Source organism: Hypanus sabinus, chromosome 5 (genome assembly GCF_030144855.1).
Source record: "Hypanus sabinus isolate sHypSab1 chromosome 5, sHypSab1.hap1, whole genome shotgun sequence".
NCBI lineage: Eukaryota > Metazoa > Chordata > Chondrichthyes > Myliobatiformes > Dasyatidae > Hypanus > Hypanus sabinus.
Genome location: NC_082710.1, coordinates 32,346,746 through 32,362,671, shown reverse-complemented (window position 1 = coordinate 32,362,671; position 15,926 = coordinate 32,346,746). Strand labels below are relative to the sequence as shown.

At 43.4% G+C, this 15,926-nt stretch overlaps 1 protein-coding gene across 11 annotated transcripts in view; it reads right to left on the bottom strand.

The window, feature by feature from the left end:
* The window catches only part of znf608 (zinc finger protein 608), a 91,479-nt gene that overhangs the window by 1,918 nt on the left and 73,635 nt on the right, over window positions 1-15,926 (bottom strand). For 8 of the 11 annotated variants that reach the window (XM_059969680.1, XM_059969670.1, XM_059969676.1 and 5 more), the window contains 6 exons: window positions 12,653-15,143; window positions 8,634-9,051; window positions 7,943-8,115; window positions 7,229-7,330; window positions 1,828-1,987; window positions 509-590 (listed from right to left, as the gene is read on the bottom strand). In XM_059969680.1, coding sequence (XP_059825663.1) covers window positions 509-590; window positions 1,828-1,987; window positions 7,229-7,330; window positions 7,943-8,115; window positions 8,634-9,051; window positions 12,653-15,143 — 3,426 coding nt within the window. Of the gene's footprint in view, window positions 1-504; window positions 591-1,827; window positions 1,988-7,228; window positions 7,331-7,942; window positions 8,116-8,633; window positions 9,052-12,652; window positions 15,144-15,926 lie in introns of those variants that run through there. The other 3 variants (XM_059969673.1, XM_059969674.1, XM_059969675.1) reach the window with 3 other exon arrangements.

Here is a 15,926-nt window from a genome sequence, read left to right as displayed (position 1 = left end):
TATTCTCTTTGGAGTGACGGAGGATGAGAGGTGACCTGTTAGAGGTGTATAAGATAATGAGAAGCATTGATTGTGTGGATAGTCAGAGGCTTTCTCCCAGGGCTGAAATGGCTACCATGGGAGGGTACAGTTTTAAGGTGCTTGGAAGTAGGTACGGAGGAGAGATCAGAGGTAAGTTTTTTTTTAAAAACGCAGACAATGGTAAGTGTGTGGTATGGGGTGCCGGCGACGGTGGTGGAGATGGATACGATAGGGTCTTTTAAGAGACTCTTGGATAGGTATGTGGAGCTTAGAAAAATAGAGGGTTATGGGTAACCCTAAAGTAAGTACATGTTCAATACAGCATTGTGGGCTGAATGGCCTGTTTTGTGCTGTAGGTTTTCTATGTTTCTAAAGTCCATACTTATGTTACAAGCAACAAGTTGAGTGAATTAGAATATAGAATAAGCCTCGAATGTCTGCAGACTGTATTTCAGTTGGAAGGTTGTCTAGTAAGTATAAAGCTCACCTTCTCTGTGCAGGGAAAATGGCAGATGCAGAAGCTTGCGCAGCCACCTGCTGACCGGCAACAATGGCAGCGGATGTCAGCCCTGCAACAAAAGTTCACAGAATTCAGAATTAGTGGAATGTGTAGTCATCTGACGAAAGCAGTAACTCAGTAAATTAACCTAAAAGGGAACCCAATCAGGAATTTTCCAAATTAAATAAATGTTTCATTGCATCTTCTAAAGAAAGGAAACATTGGTAGCATAGTGATTGTGTTATACAGAATTCTAAAAGGTACATGTCCACGTGTGCATTCAGAACAGATCCCCCCCAAGTGAAAATCCTGAATGAAATCCACCAGCTCTCCTCAATATTTTCACAGTATGTGCTCTTGGCCTTGGATTGAGGTTTCAAATCAGGCATATTTAATGAGTCAATACTTCTGGAAATAAAGTCACTCCTGCTGTTTTTAAGTTATACATTCAGGATGTATATTGTATACATTTCTCTGACATTAAGTGTACCTATTGAAACCAGTCCAAAGTTATGTTGTCACTTACATCTTATACTGAGAGTAAGTGTTCGGCACGGACTAGAAGGGCCAAGATGACCTGTTTCCGTGTTGTAATTGTTATATGGTTATATCTAGCCTGTTTCTCCTCTCTACCTTTTCTCCAGAGCACCTTAGCATGGATGCTAGTCACCCTCTGATAAGTTGCCCAGACGCCACCAGGAAGTCTTAATACACTTCAAAACCAAATTGAGAGTAGGCCTATTTTTAACCACCAGTCAAAAGCAATTAAAAAGGTAAAATGCCAAAAACAGGATTGGACTTTTGCCATGAACTCTGAGTCAACATCACACTTGTTGCCCACAGCCTGTTGTGCTGTACAGAAGGGAAGCTGGGGTCAGAAACTCAGCACAGTAAAGAGCAAAAAAAGAGCTTCCTTTCCATTGCAGGAGCTTATCTTATGGTGAGGTTCTAAAAGAACAACTTCAGAATCACACAAAGATAAATTTAAAAGATTTTAAATTAAAAATAATTAGGAATTATGTCTTATAATCAACTTGACGTGAATTAAAAGGACGTCAGTAGAAAGTGAAGCAAAGCACAAAAAAATCCAAAATAAATCCTCACAGTTCCTATGAACTGAAAAGTCATCCCTGCTTCTTCCTCCATGGGTGCTGCCTGATTTATTATGAACAGCATGTTTTACCATAAAATGATAAGAATCATACACTTAACTTACAAGAAATGATAGCTATCAACAGCATATTTATCATGCGATAGCTTATCTTCATCAAAATGAATAAAAATTAGTGGCTGAGTTAGGTGAATACCTTGATATGGGTCATATTGGCCTGGTATTAGTGGATAGCCCATTCCAACATGGGTGTGGTGATGGGTGTGAACGTGTCGTTGTGCAAAAGGTGAATGGCGTTCTCTTTCTCGCTCTCGCTCAGCTTCCCGTTCACGTTCAGGCGGAGCCTTTTCAGCAGGCTGGAGAAAGAAAATATTGCACCAATTCAGAAAATGCATGGTTCTGCAGATCTAACTGATTAAAATATAAATGACCATTTCCAACTCATTGGGCTAAATATTGAGATCATATGCATAAATCAACATGCGCAATTTAACATTCTCTGGAATGAGAACAAACTGGGGAAAAAATATCTCAAAATCTTTTCTTTGAATAAAACCCTTCTGAAGAAACATCCAAAGAGAATCAAATTTATTTAAATGAAATGATAAAAGATGGCACCCATTTATGGAGCAGTTGTCTGTGAATTATGATGCATATGCTAGTGGCTGTGATGATATTTCAAATCTTACTATGCTAAAACCTTAACTATAAATGGTGCTCCCAAATACATACTTTTCTGATTCAGCTATATGAAAATAAGAAGTTATGTTTAATGCTTAAAAATCTTCTTTAGAAATTGTATGACACCTGTTTTAGGTGTGCTTAGTATTAACACATACTTGGTTCACTTACAATCACATTGCAAAATTGGCCAAAATTAAGCTTGAAACAGCATTAAAGGTTACATCCAGAATCAAGGGCTGATATGTGACCCCCGCTGTTAGTGACAAGATTAGGTTCAATTCAGTGCAGCTGAAAACACTCCATAGCAATCACAAGGGCATCCTCTTAGCGGCAAACAAGCAGCAGCATCACTGGCTGCCAAAGAGAAGATGTTTTCAAAGAAGTAGGTTTTGTGATTCTCTGAAAGAGGAACTGAAATCCTTGTAGCAGAGAAAGATGGCAGGAGGGGTGTATTGTATGCCAGAGGAAAGGAGAAGACCCACTTGGGCCACTGAAAAACTCAGCAAGAGGTGCCTCAGCATTTCTACTCAAACTGAATCCTAAGGTGACCAGACATTTTGCAATCTTACATGATACATTATTGTGAACATCAAAACGCTGTTCACAGATTTATCCAGAAAAATACATTTTCTTGAACACCTAAACAAACCCACACTAAGTGTACCTTCATCCACCTGCACAGACAAAGCTAGCCTCACTCACCCTGCCTCACTCACACTTAGTTACACACACACACACTCCCCTCCCCCCTTGCTGTAAAGACATTAAGGTTTCAAAGAAAAGAGAATCAATAGCTTATTTAGTGTCTGTTCTGTCTTCCCTCCAAGTCAAAACCACAAGGATCATGAGGGGAGTTATCAACATTTTACAGGTGGGGGAGAGACTGCATTATTCTTTTGGGCAGAGGAGCTAGAGAGGTCCACAACTACCTCAAGGGAGTGAAAACAGTAAAGCATCACTATCGTGACTACATTGCCTTTGATTCAACTCCAGCAGGTATCTTTGTTTCCATCTGTATTGTGCTATTATTTACGACTTAGCTTCTAAGCACCGTTTAGTCCTTACAAGCTGTTGATTGGAGCCTGAATATCAGAACGTCATTGCTCTGAGCTGGAGGGGAGGCTGAGTAAAGAAGGCAAAGGCAACAATGAGAGTTATTCCTGCCAACACCATCTCCAACATTGTTCTGACAGGAGTGAGCAGATGGAGCGAGAGGGTGCTCACAGGGAAATAAGGTAGGCATTGAGCGAGGGAGCTGGCATGGGTACTGGAGAGACCATGCCTCCAAACAGCTTCATAGGACACAGATGAGGGCCACAACTGCGAGTTTACATCGCCAGATCGGTGTTGAGGTACCGTCAGGACGTCAGAACCAGATTTCTCATCTCTAACACATGTCGTGAAATTTGTTGTTTTGTGGCAGCAGTACAGTGCAAGTCATAAAAATTTACTTTAAGTTGCCAAAACAAAATAAACAAATAAATACACAAATAGTGCAAAAGAGGAAGGGCGAGAGAATGTTTGCAAAACATTTAGAAATCCGACTGCAGAGGGGAAGAGGCTGTTACTAAAATGTTGAGTGTGTATCTTCTGTCTCTCCTCGCTCTTAGTCGTGATGAGGAGAGAGTATGTTCCAGATGTTGATGGATGTCACCTTTCTCAGGCGCTGCCTTTTGGAGATGGTGAGCCTGTGATGAAACATACCGACTGAATGCAGGTGACAGGTGCAGTGAAGACTCCCTACTCAGAGATTTAGAAGAAGGTTCTGTCAGGCCTAGAGACCAGGACACTTCCCCTCTGTAGCTGATTATAAAGACACCTTGGCAATCCTGCCACACAGCCCCTACTGATGTTGGTGGCACTGACCGAGTCTCTCTATCTCTGTAAGCATGAGTCAGCTTTGAAGCTCTGAAGGAAAACAGCCAAGTGCCTTCAAGGAGAAGTTTGACATCCTCACAGGCCAGGTGAATTTACTCTTTCAGAGGTGAGATATGATTTTTGAGCAGATTGGTACGTGCAATGGTTTGTATTGCAGTAGCTCCTAGTTCTCCAGAAGGAGTAGTGCAAGCTGATGACCAGCTCTTCTGCAGAATACAAGTGCAACATTTGAGTGGATCTCTTACTGGTGCAGAGGGACTGCTTATGAGTTGACGACAGGAGCCAAAATAATCTATCTCTTTCTCTGTTCTGCAGGAGTGCTAATGTATCACTGTAATTCATATATCTCTTCATCTTGAACCTGAATATCTGTCCTGAATATTGAATATCCCTGGATGTTTAGCTTCCATCCTTGTTCACCCTGGAGGCATGTCTCTGTGATCCCAACTATATCAAATTCATTGAAAACTATCTGCACATTCAATTCATCCAACTTGTTACGATGAATTGCCCATTCAGTCCCTTGAGAGAGCTCCCAGTTAAAGGAAATGCTGCCCCCCTCACAATCTCAGCACCTCACCTCCTGATCCAGTCACTCAGGCAGTATGCTCTCAATATCAGTAGTTACAGAACACCCATTCAACTAGCCCCAAACAGCCCCGAAGGCAACCTATCCAGGGCAAGAGCTTCCCTTGGGCCATCAAGACTATCTCTCCGGGTACAGAGCAGTCATCTCACTGGGGACACTGTGACACCGTACCTCCAGACCTACCTACAAAGATGTGAAAGAGGAAACGCACATGGGTGTATTATTTAACTGAAAGGAATCTTTCAATTCTATTCATAGGACTTTGTTGTAAAGTATTCTCATAACACTAGCACAGCTGAAAAGCATCCTCTTTTGTTGCAAATAGCTCGAGTTAAAGCGTGATTACGGCTATGCCTTGAGTGAAGCTTTTCCCTCAGTAACCATAACCTGTGCATTAGGCCACATGGTTGCACAGCTGCTGCCTACCACCCCACACAGTGATTCACATTGCCTTACTTGCTCTACTTCTTGTAATACTTATCTCGGCCCCCTGTGAGAGCACAGAAATATGAGGGAAGAGGTAGGCTGTATGATGTCCCTTCAAAGAGTCAGTTGTATAGCACATAAAGGGCCATTACATCCATGCCCATCATTTTGCCTATCTAATCCATATTATGCAGGTGCTGTCTTTTTGCCTCCTAAGCATAGTGATTGTATCTGCCTCTCCCACCTCTAGCATGTTCCAGATATTAACCACTCTGTGTGAAAGACTTTTCCCTCAGATCCCCTTTCAAGGATCAAAAGTGACAGAATCAGGTAAGAGGGCATCAATCAGAAAAGAAATGACCGTGCAAATAAATGTGCAACTAAGTTCACCTCATTCACTTGTTGCAATTCTACTGTTCATATCTCACTGTGTACCTTGAAATTCCCAGTGTTGCTACAGCTTAACATGAATCTCAAATGGAGACTCACAAGACTTCCCATTGTTGAATGACTTTGGCCTTCACTGTATTTAAAGGTTAGTGTCTTACATACAATTCCTTACGAAATGAATGCCAAACTGATCAACGTGTTGTGATATGCTGTATTCTCATCTGCTGTGAGATAATGTTAACTATTTACTATTGGAATGAGGAAACAGGCAAATAGATTCAAGAGTTCCACCACTGTTTAGATCTGCAAAGTGGGGGTGATCTAATAAAAGTGTTTTTCTGCAAAGTTCATTGTTGCATCATTGCAAGGTGTAGATGTGATGGGATTTTATGGGTCATCAGGATGATGGATTTGTTTGTTGTGTTGGAGCTAGAGACTGCAGCTGAGAGGATGATTTTGTCTGTTCTCTTTCATTTTGTAGGCTCATTATGAAAAGTTATCTTTTATCAGGGACTCTTAGATTTATTCCATGTAGCCAATGCATGCCACAATGGGGTATGGAAGCTGAGTAGTGACCGCCCCATCTCCCAACTTGCTGTCATCTTCTCCTTCTCTTCCTCCTGCTGCTCTCTTCATGGCCCTCAGGCTCCTGGGACTCCTCCCTCTTCTTCTGGCACCAAACGTTATCTTTGCAACACAATGCCGCTGAATGTTCTGCATTTCTTTGACATAAGATCAGGACACCCGTGACCTTATGCAGGCAAGAAAATATCAACTATGATGAATATGGTGCTTTTCACTCCAATTCTGGTACAAAAGTTCCTCTCACACTTCCAGTTACTCTGGTAGGACAGTGCACTGGGGTGAATGCCCGAGGAAGCAGACTGTTCGTTGGATCCATCCTTCTGGTCAGTGCCAGTTGTTGAAGATGTCCTGCACAGCAGACTTCCTCAGGGTGATGGAGTCAGGTCTGCTTTCCAGAAAAAATTACATACGTCGCAAGAAAATTACTCTTGTGATTCACAACCAAATGCTTATTTGAATGAATGGCAACCTTTTCTCTGTCCATAACCTGCTTGGGTTATGAAGTCCTTGTGGTCACATGAGAACAAACAATGGCTGCCTGCCCTCTTGTGAAGTCAGCAATGCTGGCAACTTCCAGTGACAGACAAGCTGCCAACTTCTCGCTTAAATCAAAATCATTTCACTTGCCCCTCTTGGGATATCTGAGTGATCTGTCTGATGCGTGCTGAGCAGCAAATTGGGAGGTGTGTGAAAGTTTTGCTGCAAGCCCTATGGCAAGAACACCGAGAGTCAACACGGCTTAGGCCTCCACAGAGATGCCAGTCCACTGAATGCCACATTTCTCTGTGATGACGGTTCTAGAAAAACTTTGCCTATGAATGGATCGCTCATCAGAGCAGTCCAGGTAGGATGCAATGTGTCTGAAGACATTGCGTGAGCAGACTGTTGGCATGGGTTTACCTCATGCCCCAATGTTACTGACCCACCCTGGGAAGCCATGGGCTGGACAGTGCCACAGTAAAGGGCAGTGCCCAGGGTTTCACTGCTGAGTCACCTGTGGAATAAGTATTTCAGCAGCTAAAAGCCAGAAACAGAAAACACTCACTGTTAGTTGCAGCACACTCTGTAGACTTTGGAAGGTGTTTGAGCAACCTGTAGCCACTTCTGATGGCGCCCAGTCAGGTCTCCTCATGTCAGCAGAGTGTTCCTTGAATAGCAAAAAAAGCAACAAGCTATCGCCATGTACTCGGGGTTCTACTCGCCCATTCAATGAGGCTTCTGCTCCAATATATGTTGGTATGAGCCAAAATGTTTGTTACATGAGTAATCCCATCATTAAGTATGCGCCTGATGATAGGAAAACATCAAAACCACTCAACTGAAAAGCACCAATTTTGTGTCGGGCGTGAAACGATCACAACCCAATCTGCTCTGGATAAACCTGAAATTGGACTATGTAGCATAGAAAGCAGGGACTACCCAATCCAATTTCTAAGCTTGTGTTCATTAATAATTTGCCTCCAAAAGTGTAGCCTTGGAAAGCATACAAAAATAAATCAGGAAAATGTAACAGAGCCATGTGTTAATAATTTATCGTGGCCAGTCCAGATTTTCTTTCATGCATTCAACTATGGATGCCGTTATCTTCAAGTCGTACAAACGTAGTACAGCATGCAAGACATATGAAAAGCAATCGTAAATTATTTATATCCTTTCCAAGTTTATGCATTGGCTGAATTTTTATGATGCAACAAGCCTTTGGCCTGTGCTATTCCCCAAGCCTGAACATTCTTGGCAGGCCTGCACTTATCCTACTCACCCCTGGAGACTTGCTGCGATACTGACTGGCATGTTGCTGAAGCAAATCTAGTGCCTTGGACTCAGCCGCCGGTTTAGTGCTTACATTGGGACTTGTGCTTGATTTCTCTGTTTCCTCTCGGCTGGACATCTTCCCATAGACGGGGTAGTGAAAGCCTGGAGACAGGTATGCCCCTGTGGATTGACAAGAGACATGGTTGCGTTTTGTCCAGCTTGGTTATGAAAAGGGCAAATGTAGCACTCTAATAAGCTTTCTTCTCACCTTCCAAATTCCGTTGAAGGATCTTTGACCTGAAACATTAACACTTTTATCCCTCCACATATGTGGCTTAGCCTGCTGAGTATTTCTAGCTTCTCTGCTTTTATTTTAGATTTCTAACATCTGCAGTTCCTTTTAAAAAAAAATTCTTGTAATTGATTTTCCTGTTTGCATTTACAAGTTACACACTGTGCAGTGCTTTCCATTACCAGGCACTTGTTTTATTTTTAAACCTGTTACCAAATTCAGTACTGCACATTCCCTGCTTAATACCAATAAACAAATATTAATAGAAAGAATATGCTCGTCAGTTTTGCACTTCCACCCCTGAATTTCAATGTTCAAAAGAAACATGCTTCACATCAATTATTATCAATCCTCAGAACCACTATTCTTTATTTCTTTTGATTCCGTAAGCAGCATAATGACCTACCTGGGTAACTGTGCATTAGCACTGGAGACACTGCTCGATAGGCTGGGTCATAGATCTGTGAGTAAGGATTATAAGCGTGCAGATACTGAATGTATGACTGATGCTGATTCATTGGTGACGAGACGGCAACTCGGGTTCCTCTGGAATCCTTGGCAATGACTGGAGTCTTGCGGTCATCACTTTTACTTTTATGTTCATCCAGCGAGAGTGACTGGGATTCAGCCCTTTTGCACTCTTTGGGCTCCTCTTTTATGTTGGTTACTGAACCGGGAATGTTCGATATATTTCCCTCTTTGTTGGAGGCCTTAATTGGACTGTCTTCTTTCTGTTTTTTCTCACGCTCAAAGTCATCTGTTTTTTGCTGTTCTGTGTATTTAGGTTGGTAAACATAATGATGCCATGCCCGTGCGTCTGTCTCCTGTGTAGGAAGAACATGTCACTTAGAATTCATTTTCCACACCTGATAAAACCTATGCAGTTAATCACAACACTGCACGTTACATGTGTAAATATTGGGGAAGCTGAATTTGATGAAACTGTGCAGTGATCAGACTGATTTTTAAATAAAAAGCAATCTTGATTATCTATTCAGTATTAAAGAGTTTCTGCAACTCACAGAGAGAGCAATGACTAGGAGATATGCCTCAAGCCACTCTCCGTCACATCTGGAGGAAATACAGGTCTTGGCTATTTTTTTCCAGTTTTTTTGTTCTGAGCAGAATTGACCCAAGAGGAATCGAAATATACTTTCATAACTAGCTCCATATGACAATGCCCTAAAATGTATAACAGACTAAACATTCTGCATGTATTTTGGAATTAACAGGTTCAACTGAAAAAGTGAGGTACTGTCCTTTCACACTTCGTCAATAACCAACTCTAAGCTCCTGATCTGCATTTGCTCGAAAAGGTTACAAAGAAGTAGCACATACTTTAAACAGTCACTTCAATGACAACTTGGGTCTATTGTCACTTCCATTCTATAATCTACATATTGAATTTCATTTCAAAACTCTTAGAGATCACTGTTCCTTTAGACTTGGCAGCTTGTTCACTATGGAAGACCAAACCAAAACCTGAACATATTTTCATTAAGACATCACTCTCAAACTTTTCCAGGCGAGAGAGCAGAACAATTGTACCAGTGACCAAGAGCAAAATGAGCTGCCTCGACGACTATCACCCAGGTGCACTCACATCTACTGTAATGAAGTGTTTTTAGAGATTGGTTGTGGCTAGAATTAACTCCTGCCTAAGCAGAAATCTCGACTCACTGCAATTTCCCTGCCACCACAACACTTACTGGCTCCCAACTCTGCTTTGGAGCAGCGGTACAACAGCATAACATACATCAGGCTGCTGTTTATTGATTACGACTTGGTGTTCAATATAATCGTTATTATTCTCAGTATGAATCATCAAACTTCTAAACCTAGGCCTCTGTACAGCCACTATTGTTGAAAAGAAAATTCTCAGATGGTGGCAAGGTTGCATGCAGGAGTGACATACATCAACTATGACTGGTTGAGTGGTGGTGCAACAACGTCATTGTACTCAATGTCAGCACGACCAAAGAATTGATTGAGGAACACAAATCAGTCCTCACAAAAGGGTCAGTGGTGGAAAGGGTGGATAGGTTTCGGTTCTTGGATGTCAACATCCTGGAGGAACTCTCCTGGGCCCAATACCATAAAGCAATCATGAATAAGGCAACCCAGGAACTTTCTGTCATTAGGAGTTTCAGGAGATTTGATATGCCAGCAAATTCACAAAAATGTATAGCAGGCAGCATTCTGACTGGTTGCAATACAATCTGGTATGGAGCCTCCAATGCACAGGGTCACAAAAGGCTACAGAGGGTTGTAGATTCAGCTAGCTCTATCATGGGCACAACCCTCCCCGCCACTGAAGACATCATCAAGAGGTGGTGCTTCAAGGAGGGGGCATCCATCACTAAGGACCCTCACCATCTTGGGCATGCCCTCTTCTCATTACTGACCTCCGGCAGAGGGTACGGAAACCTGAAGACCCATGCTCAATGGTTCAGAAACAGCTTCTTCCCCTCTGCCGTCAGATTTCAGAATGGTTCATGAACCCACATTGTCTCACTATTCCTCCCCTACCCCCACTCTTTACCCATTTTATAATTGAGAGAAATGTTATGTCTTTGCACGGTACTGTTGCCACAAATTAACAAATTTCAGATTTTATAAGAACAGAAAATAAGCACAGTTCAGACTTCGCTTATCTTCTTCCTTCCCGGTGCCAAATACAATGCCTCCATTATTGTTGGCTGCAGAAGTCGGGCTTAATTTCCTGTATTGTCTGAAACTATGTGCCTTTGATGATGCTGCAAGCAAACTTTCCATTGTACATGTAACTCACCAAACTGGTGCACACAACATTAAACTTGACTTCTTATTCTATAGAACTTCTTCTATGCTTTTCTTCCCCCATTTGACTCTCCACCTTTAATGACTATCAATTCATTGATCGTAGAAATGACCTTTCTGGCCCACTTCGCCCATGTTGACCGTGATGACTAGATACCCGATCCCACTTGACTGTATTTGGACCTTATCTCTCTATACCTTCTCTATCCAGGTATTAGTCCAACTGTCTTTTAACCATTGCAATTGGATTTACCACCTCCCCTGATTGCTTGTTCCACTCCCTATGAAAAACTTACAGTGCTGTAACTTAGGCACATATATATATAGCTGAGCAGTTCGGGCAGCGTCTGTGGAAACGAACAGTCAACGTTCCGAACCGAGACCCTTCATCAGGACTGAAGGGGGAGGGGCAGGGGCCCTATAAAGAAGGTGGGGGGAGGATGGGAAGGAGAATGCTGGTAGGTGCCAGGTGAAAAACACCTCATATACTGTCTGGGTAGTCTCTCGCCCCTTGGCATGAACATTGAATTCTCCAACTTCCGGTAATTCCCTCCCCCTCCCTTCCTCCATCAGTTTCACTCTGCCTCCTCTTCCAGCTGCCTATCATCTCTCTCATGATTCTGCCTCCTTCTACTACACATAGTGCTTTCCCCTCACATTCCTTCTTCACCCTTCCTGCCTATCCCCTCCCTGCTTCCCCTCCCCCACCCCTGATCTTTCCTCTGATTGGTTTTTCACCTGGCACCTACCAGCCTTCTCCTTCACACCCTCCCAAAGTCTCTCGGTCAGAAACGTTGACTGTTCATTTCCACAGATGCTGCCTGACCTGCTGAGTTCCTCCAGCGTGTTGTACGTGTTGCTTTGATCCCAGCATCTGCAGTGTATTTTGTGTTTATATATAGCTGGGGTTCCCAAGACGTTTGCACAGTACTGTAGTCATTTTATTAATTGCACTGTACTGCTGCAAAAAAAACAAACTTCATAACAAGATAAACTGGATTCTGATATTGTGCACTTACAGTGGGAAAGAGCAGGGAGAGGGGAATCATGGTTGGGAAAAGTGGGAGGGAGAGGGGAGGGAACAGGAAGCACCAGACAGACATTCTGTAATGATCAATAAACCAACTGTTTGGAATCAAATGACCTTATCTGGTATCTCAGGGCTGGGCGTGCCAGTGCTCTTTCTCTACACGTCCCACACCCCTCATGCAGCGCTCCCAGCAGATTTATAATCTCACTCTCTGCTCCATGTGGATAAATTTGCAAAAGTCTTATGCAACCGAGATATATATACACACCCAAGACTTTAAACAGTGCTGTATGTCTCAGAACTTCCTAAATATCTTAACTTTTAGACTTCTATACTTCTACTTCTAGGCACCATCTTGACCTCCAAATTATCTGTTTTCACTTTTTCCCTTATCCTGCTGCAGAGCTTAGTTTGACAAATTCTATGTTAATGCTCTTCAGAAATATAAGAATATCTTATATTGTTACATTTATAAACCTCATCTCACATGCTTGAGAGACATTTACCCACTTGGTGAGCAATATCTTTTTTTTACATCAAAATTTAGCATTGATAACATGAATGGTCAAGTATTTCCAATATCATCAGCTGTGCACCTGTTTGAAACGCAAGGTGGGATCCACTCCTGTCTGTTTCATAGAGTCCATGACAGACTTCATTTCCACTGCTTCCCTGATGAGCTGGTGATTCTCCATTTGCTTGGCTTTAAGCCCATCTGTTGACAATTGCTGCTGCATCTGTGATTTCACAACCTCATCGGATTTGTTTGTGATTCCGGGCTTTGAGGAATCTGACAGCAAGAAAGCATCCTTGCCCTTTATGCTGTTTTTGTTTGGCTCTGGGGTGGAAGGAGCTTTTGAGATTGTCGCAGTTGGGATGTTCTTCTGCTTTAGCTCCTCTTTTCCCAGCTCCTTCTGCGGGCCGTCCCCTTTCCTTTCACTGTCCCTCCCTAACTGCTGCAGCTTCTGCTCTGCAAACCGCTGCTCTTCGTAAAACTTCTCATACTGCTGCCTATACGAAGGGTTTGTCATTATTGACTTCTGGTCAACGTAACACAGCCCATATGCATACTGTCCATAATAGAGCGACTGAGCAAGTGCTGGGTGTCTTTGCGTAATGACAGATTGGTGCTGAGCCTGAATAGTTACAGTATTTGTGTCACTTTTCTTAACGTCCAAAACCTCCACCTTGTCCTTCTTCTCAGCCTCTTCCTCTGCCTCTTTTTTAACTTTGGTGGTCTGGGATGAGGAAGTGTTCGCTGTTGTGGCGTTATTGACCTGACTAGGGTGCATATAATTCGGGGAATAGTAAGGCTCGTAACCATGGTAAAAGGGGGAATGGGTCTCTTTGCTTTGCGCTGGCTGAGAAGCGGCCGAGGAGTGAGTTTTTACAACAGTGTCCTTGGTGGAAATTGTATCTGCAGGAGAATTAGTCTTTGATCTGATGCTCTCTGATCTGCTGTCAGAACCTCCGTCGTCAGCTGCATCTGAAATGTCCGAGTATGCGGGACTGTTAGTTTTAGTTGCAGTTCCATCACCACCATTTTGTGTTAAAACGTGTAATGGCGTCATGGGGGATTGTCCATTGACCAGACTACTGCATTCAAGCCTGCAGGCACTGCCGATAGAAGGGCTGGGAGCATTATCGGTGAATGTATAAACCTTATCAGCCTCAGCTTTAATGCTGGCCATTCTGCTCTCCTGGGAGTCACACAAGCCATTCACAAGCACTTCATTCTTATTGAGATGTTCTTTTAAAAAATGTGCAGCCAGCTCCTTCGCTGAAGCCTTTAAATCCTCAGGTTTCCCCAGCTTTGAGTCCATCTTTGGGCTGACTGTCTCTTTGCCCTCTTTGTCTTTCAGCTTTCGCTTCTCTTTCTTCTTTTTATCCTTGAGCGAGGGCAGAGCTGGATTTACCGTGCTGGGCTCTCCCATAATTGTAGGCTTTGGTTGAATAGGTTTCAGTGGTGGGCTCTTTGGTGTTGCCTGGACAACTGTTGTAGTAAGAGAGGGCAGCCCTGGTATTGTTCCCGCAGTGGTGGTTGTGAATGTAGCAGTGGGAATAGCAATCAGTTGTGGTGGGGGAGGTGCAGGAGCAATAGGTCGAGTTGTCTTCAGCTTCGATAATGTTTTGTCCACCTTTCCACCGCTGTTCTTTTTGCCTTTTTCTTTCTCAGATAAGCTTTTCTTATCTATCACCCCTTCAACCTCAAGTTTTGGCATTTCTGAAACTGAGGCACCATCAGGGGCCGAGCAACTTTCTAGCGCAGCAGTCATGTTAGAAATCACAGGCAGGTTATTCAAGTCACTGCTAAGACCTTTCTTTTTGCTTGTGTTTTTCCCGGATTTACTGTTGACCACAGGGCTTTGAGCACTGTTTGCAACGTCCCGGCGTCCCTTGGGTGTCCCCGGGGTGCTGACAGAAACCGGCGACGGCGGTGCTTTCACCTGCTCATAACCCAACCCAGGGCCAGGAAGCAAAGGTCCATTTCCAGTTTCAACCGGTTCAATGCCAACCGGCACAGCATTCAGAGCCTCGTCGCAATCCGACATCTTGTCTTCGATGTCAGGCTCAAACTCCAATTTATTTTCGGGATCTAAGTGCGCATGGGCCTGGTGGTAACGCAGGCCGTTGATGTGTTTGTACTTCTTGCTGCAGTTTGGGTGGGGACAGTCGATCAGAACCGGCGAAGAGCACCCCTGCTCTACAAACATGGGCTCCGGCTTCCCTTGCGGCGTGGTTGGAGTGCTTCTGGAATTTGTGCGGACACGCTTCCCTGACTTGGTGTCTTCGGAACTGGAGTTTAGGTCCAGTTCCATGGGAGGCTTGTTTTTCCTTTTGTTGATGGGCAAGGGGCTGGTTTTCACATCCTCCACTGTACAATTAGGGGGTGTCCTGCGACCATTCGAGTTGAGACTTCCCCGCCGCCCTTTCCCATTGGCACCGCCACCCCTGTTCTTGTTCTGCACACCTCTGGACTCTGTAAAGCCGGCATCATTTATTGGAGCATTAGCAACAGAGCGTGCCCTTTTCCCTCGGCCTCGACTGGCTCGCAGTTCGAGGTCGCTTGTGGGCGATTCACAAAATCTGTGGAATGTAAACATTTCAAATCAGTATCAGCATGAACTGGTTTGTATATACTGGAACTTAGTCAAAAGAAAAGGAAACAGAGAGAGTGGCTTCTGAGAGAACTTTAAACAAAGCTCACTCAGGCCTGAAGATCCCATATATTTTCATAAAGCACTTTGATTACATTCAGAGACACAGAACCAAGCCCCCTAGTTGCACCAACAATCAAGCATCTCTTTACACTAATCCCACACAAAACCTGTTTTATTTTCTTACATTGCTAACACCCCCCAACCCCCCACCCCCCAAAATACTACTACTCACCTACACACTGACAACAGTTTACAGTGGTCAATTAACCTTTGGAATGGGGGAGGAAACGTGTGTTGTGACAAGGGGAATGTTCAAACTCCATACTGACAACATTAGAGGTCAGGTGTCAACCCAGGTCACAGGGAGCAGATCTACATACCACCCACTCCTTCTGAAAGTTGGTTGGCAATGATTCTACAATCTTTTAAAAGATATGGTAGAACAAAAGACTGCCCAGTTTCCTGATATGAAGGCTGAGAGATAATAGGTTACATCTGGCTGTTTGACTCTGCGAAATGGATTCAAAATCGATCCAGGTGGAATCTCTCTTTGTTGTTAAGTTCCTGCATCAAAAGAGTTTGGCTAAGTTCAACATTGGGAGCGCCTCAGAATGTAAAAGTGCAACACATGCTGTTAAATACCGGAAGCTGTATGAGGAGCTGAACTAGCAGAGATTGATCAGAGCCAATTAGTGCAATCTGACAGTCA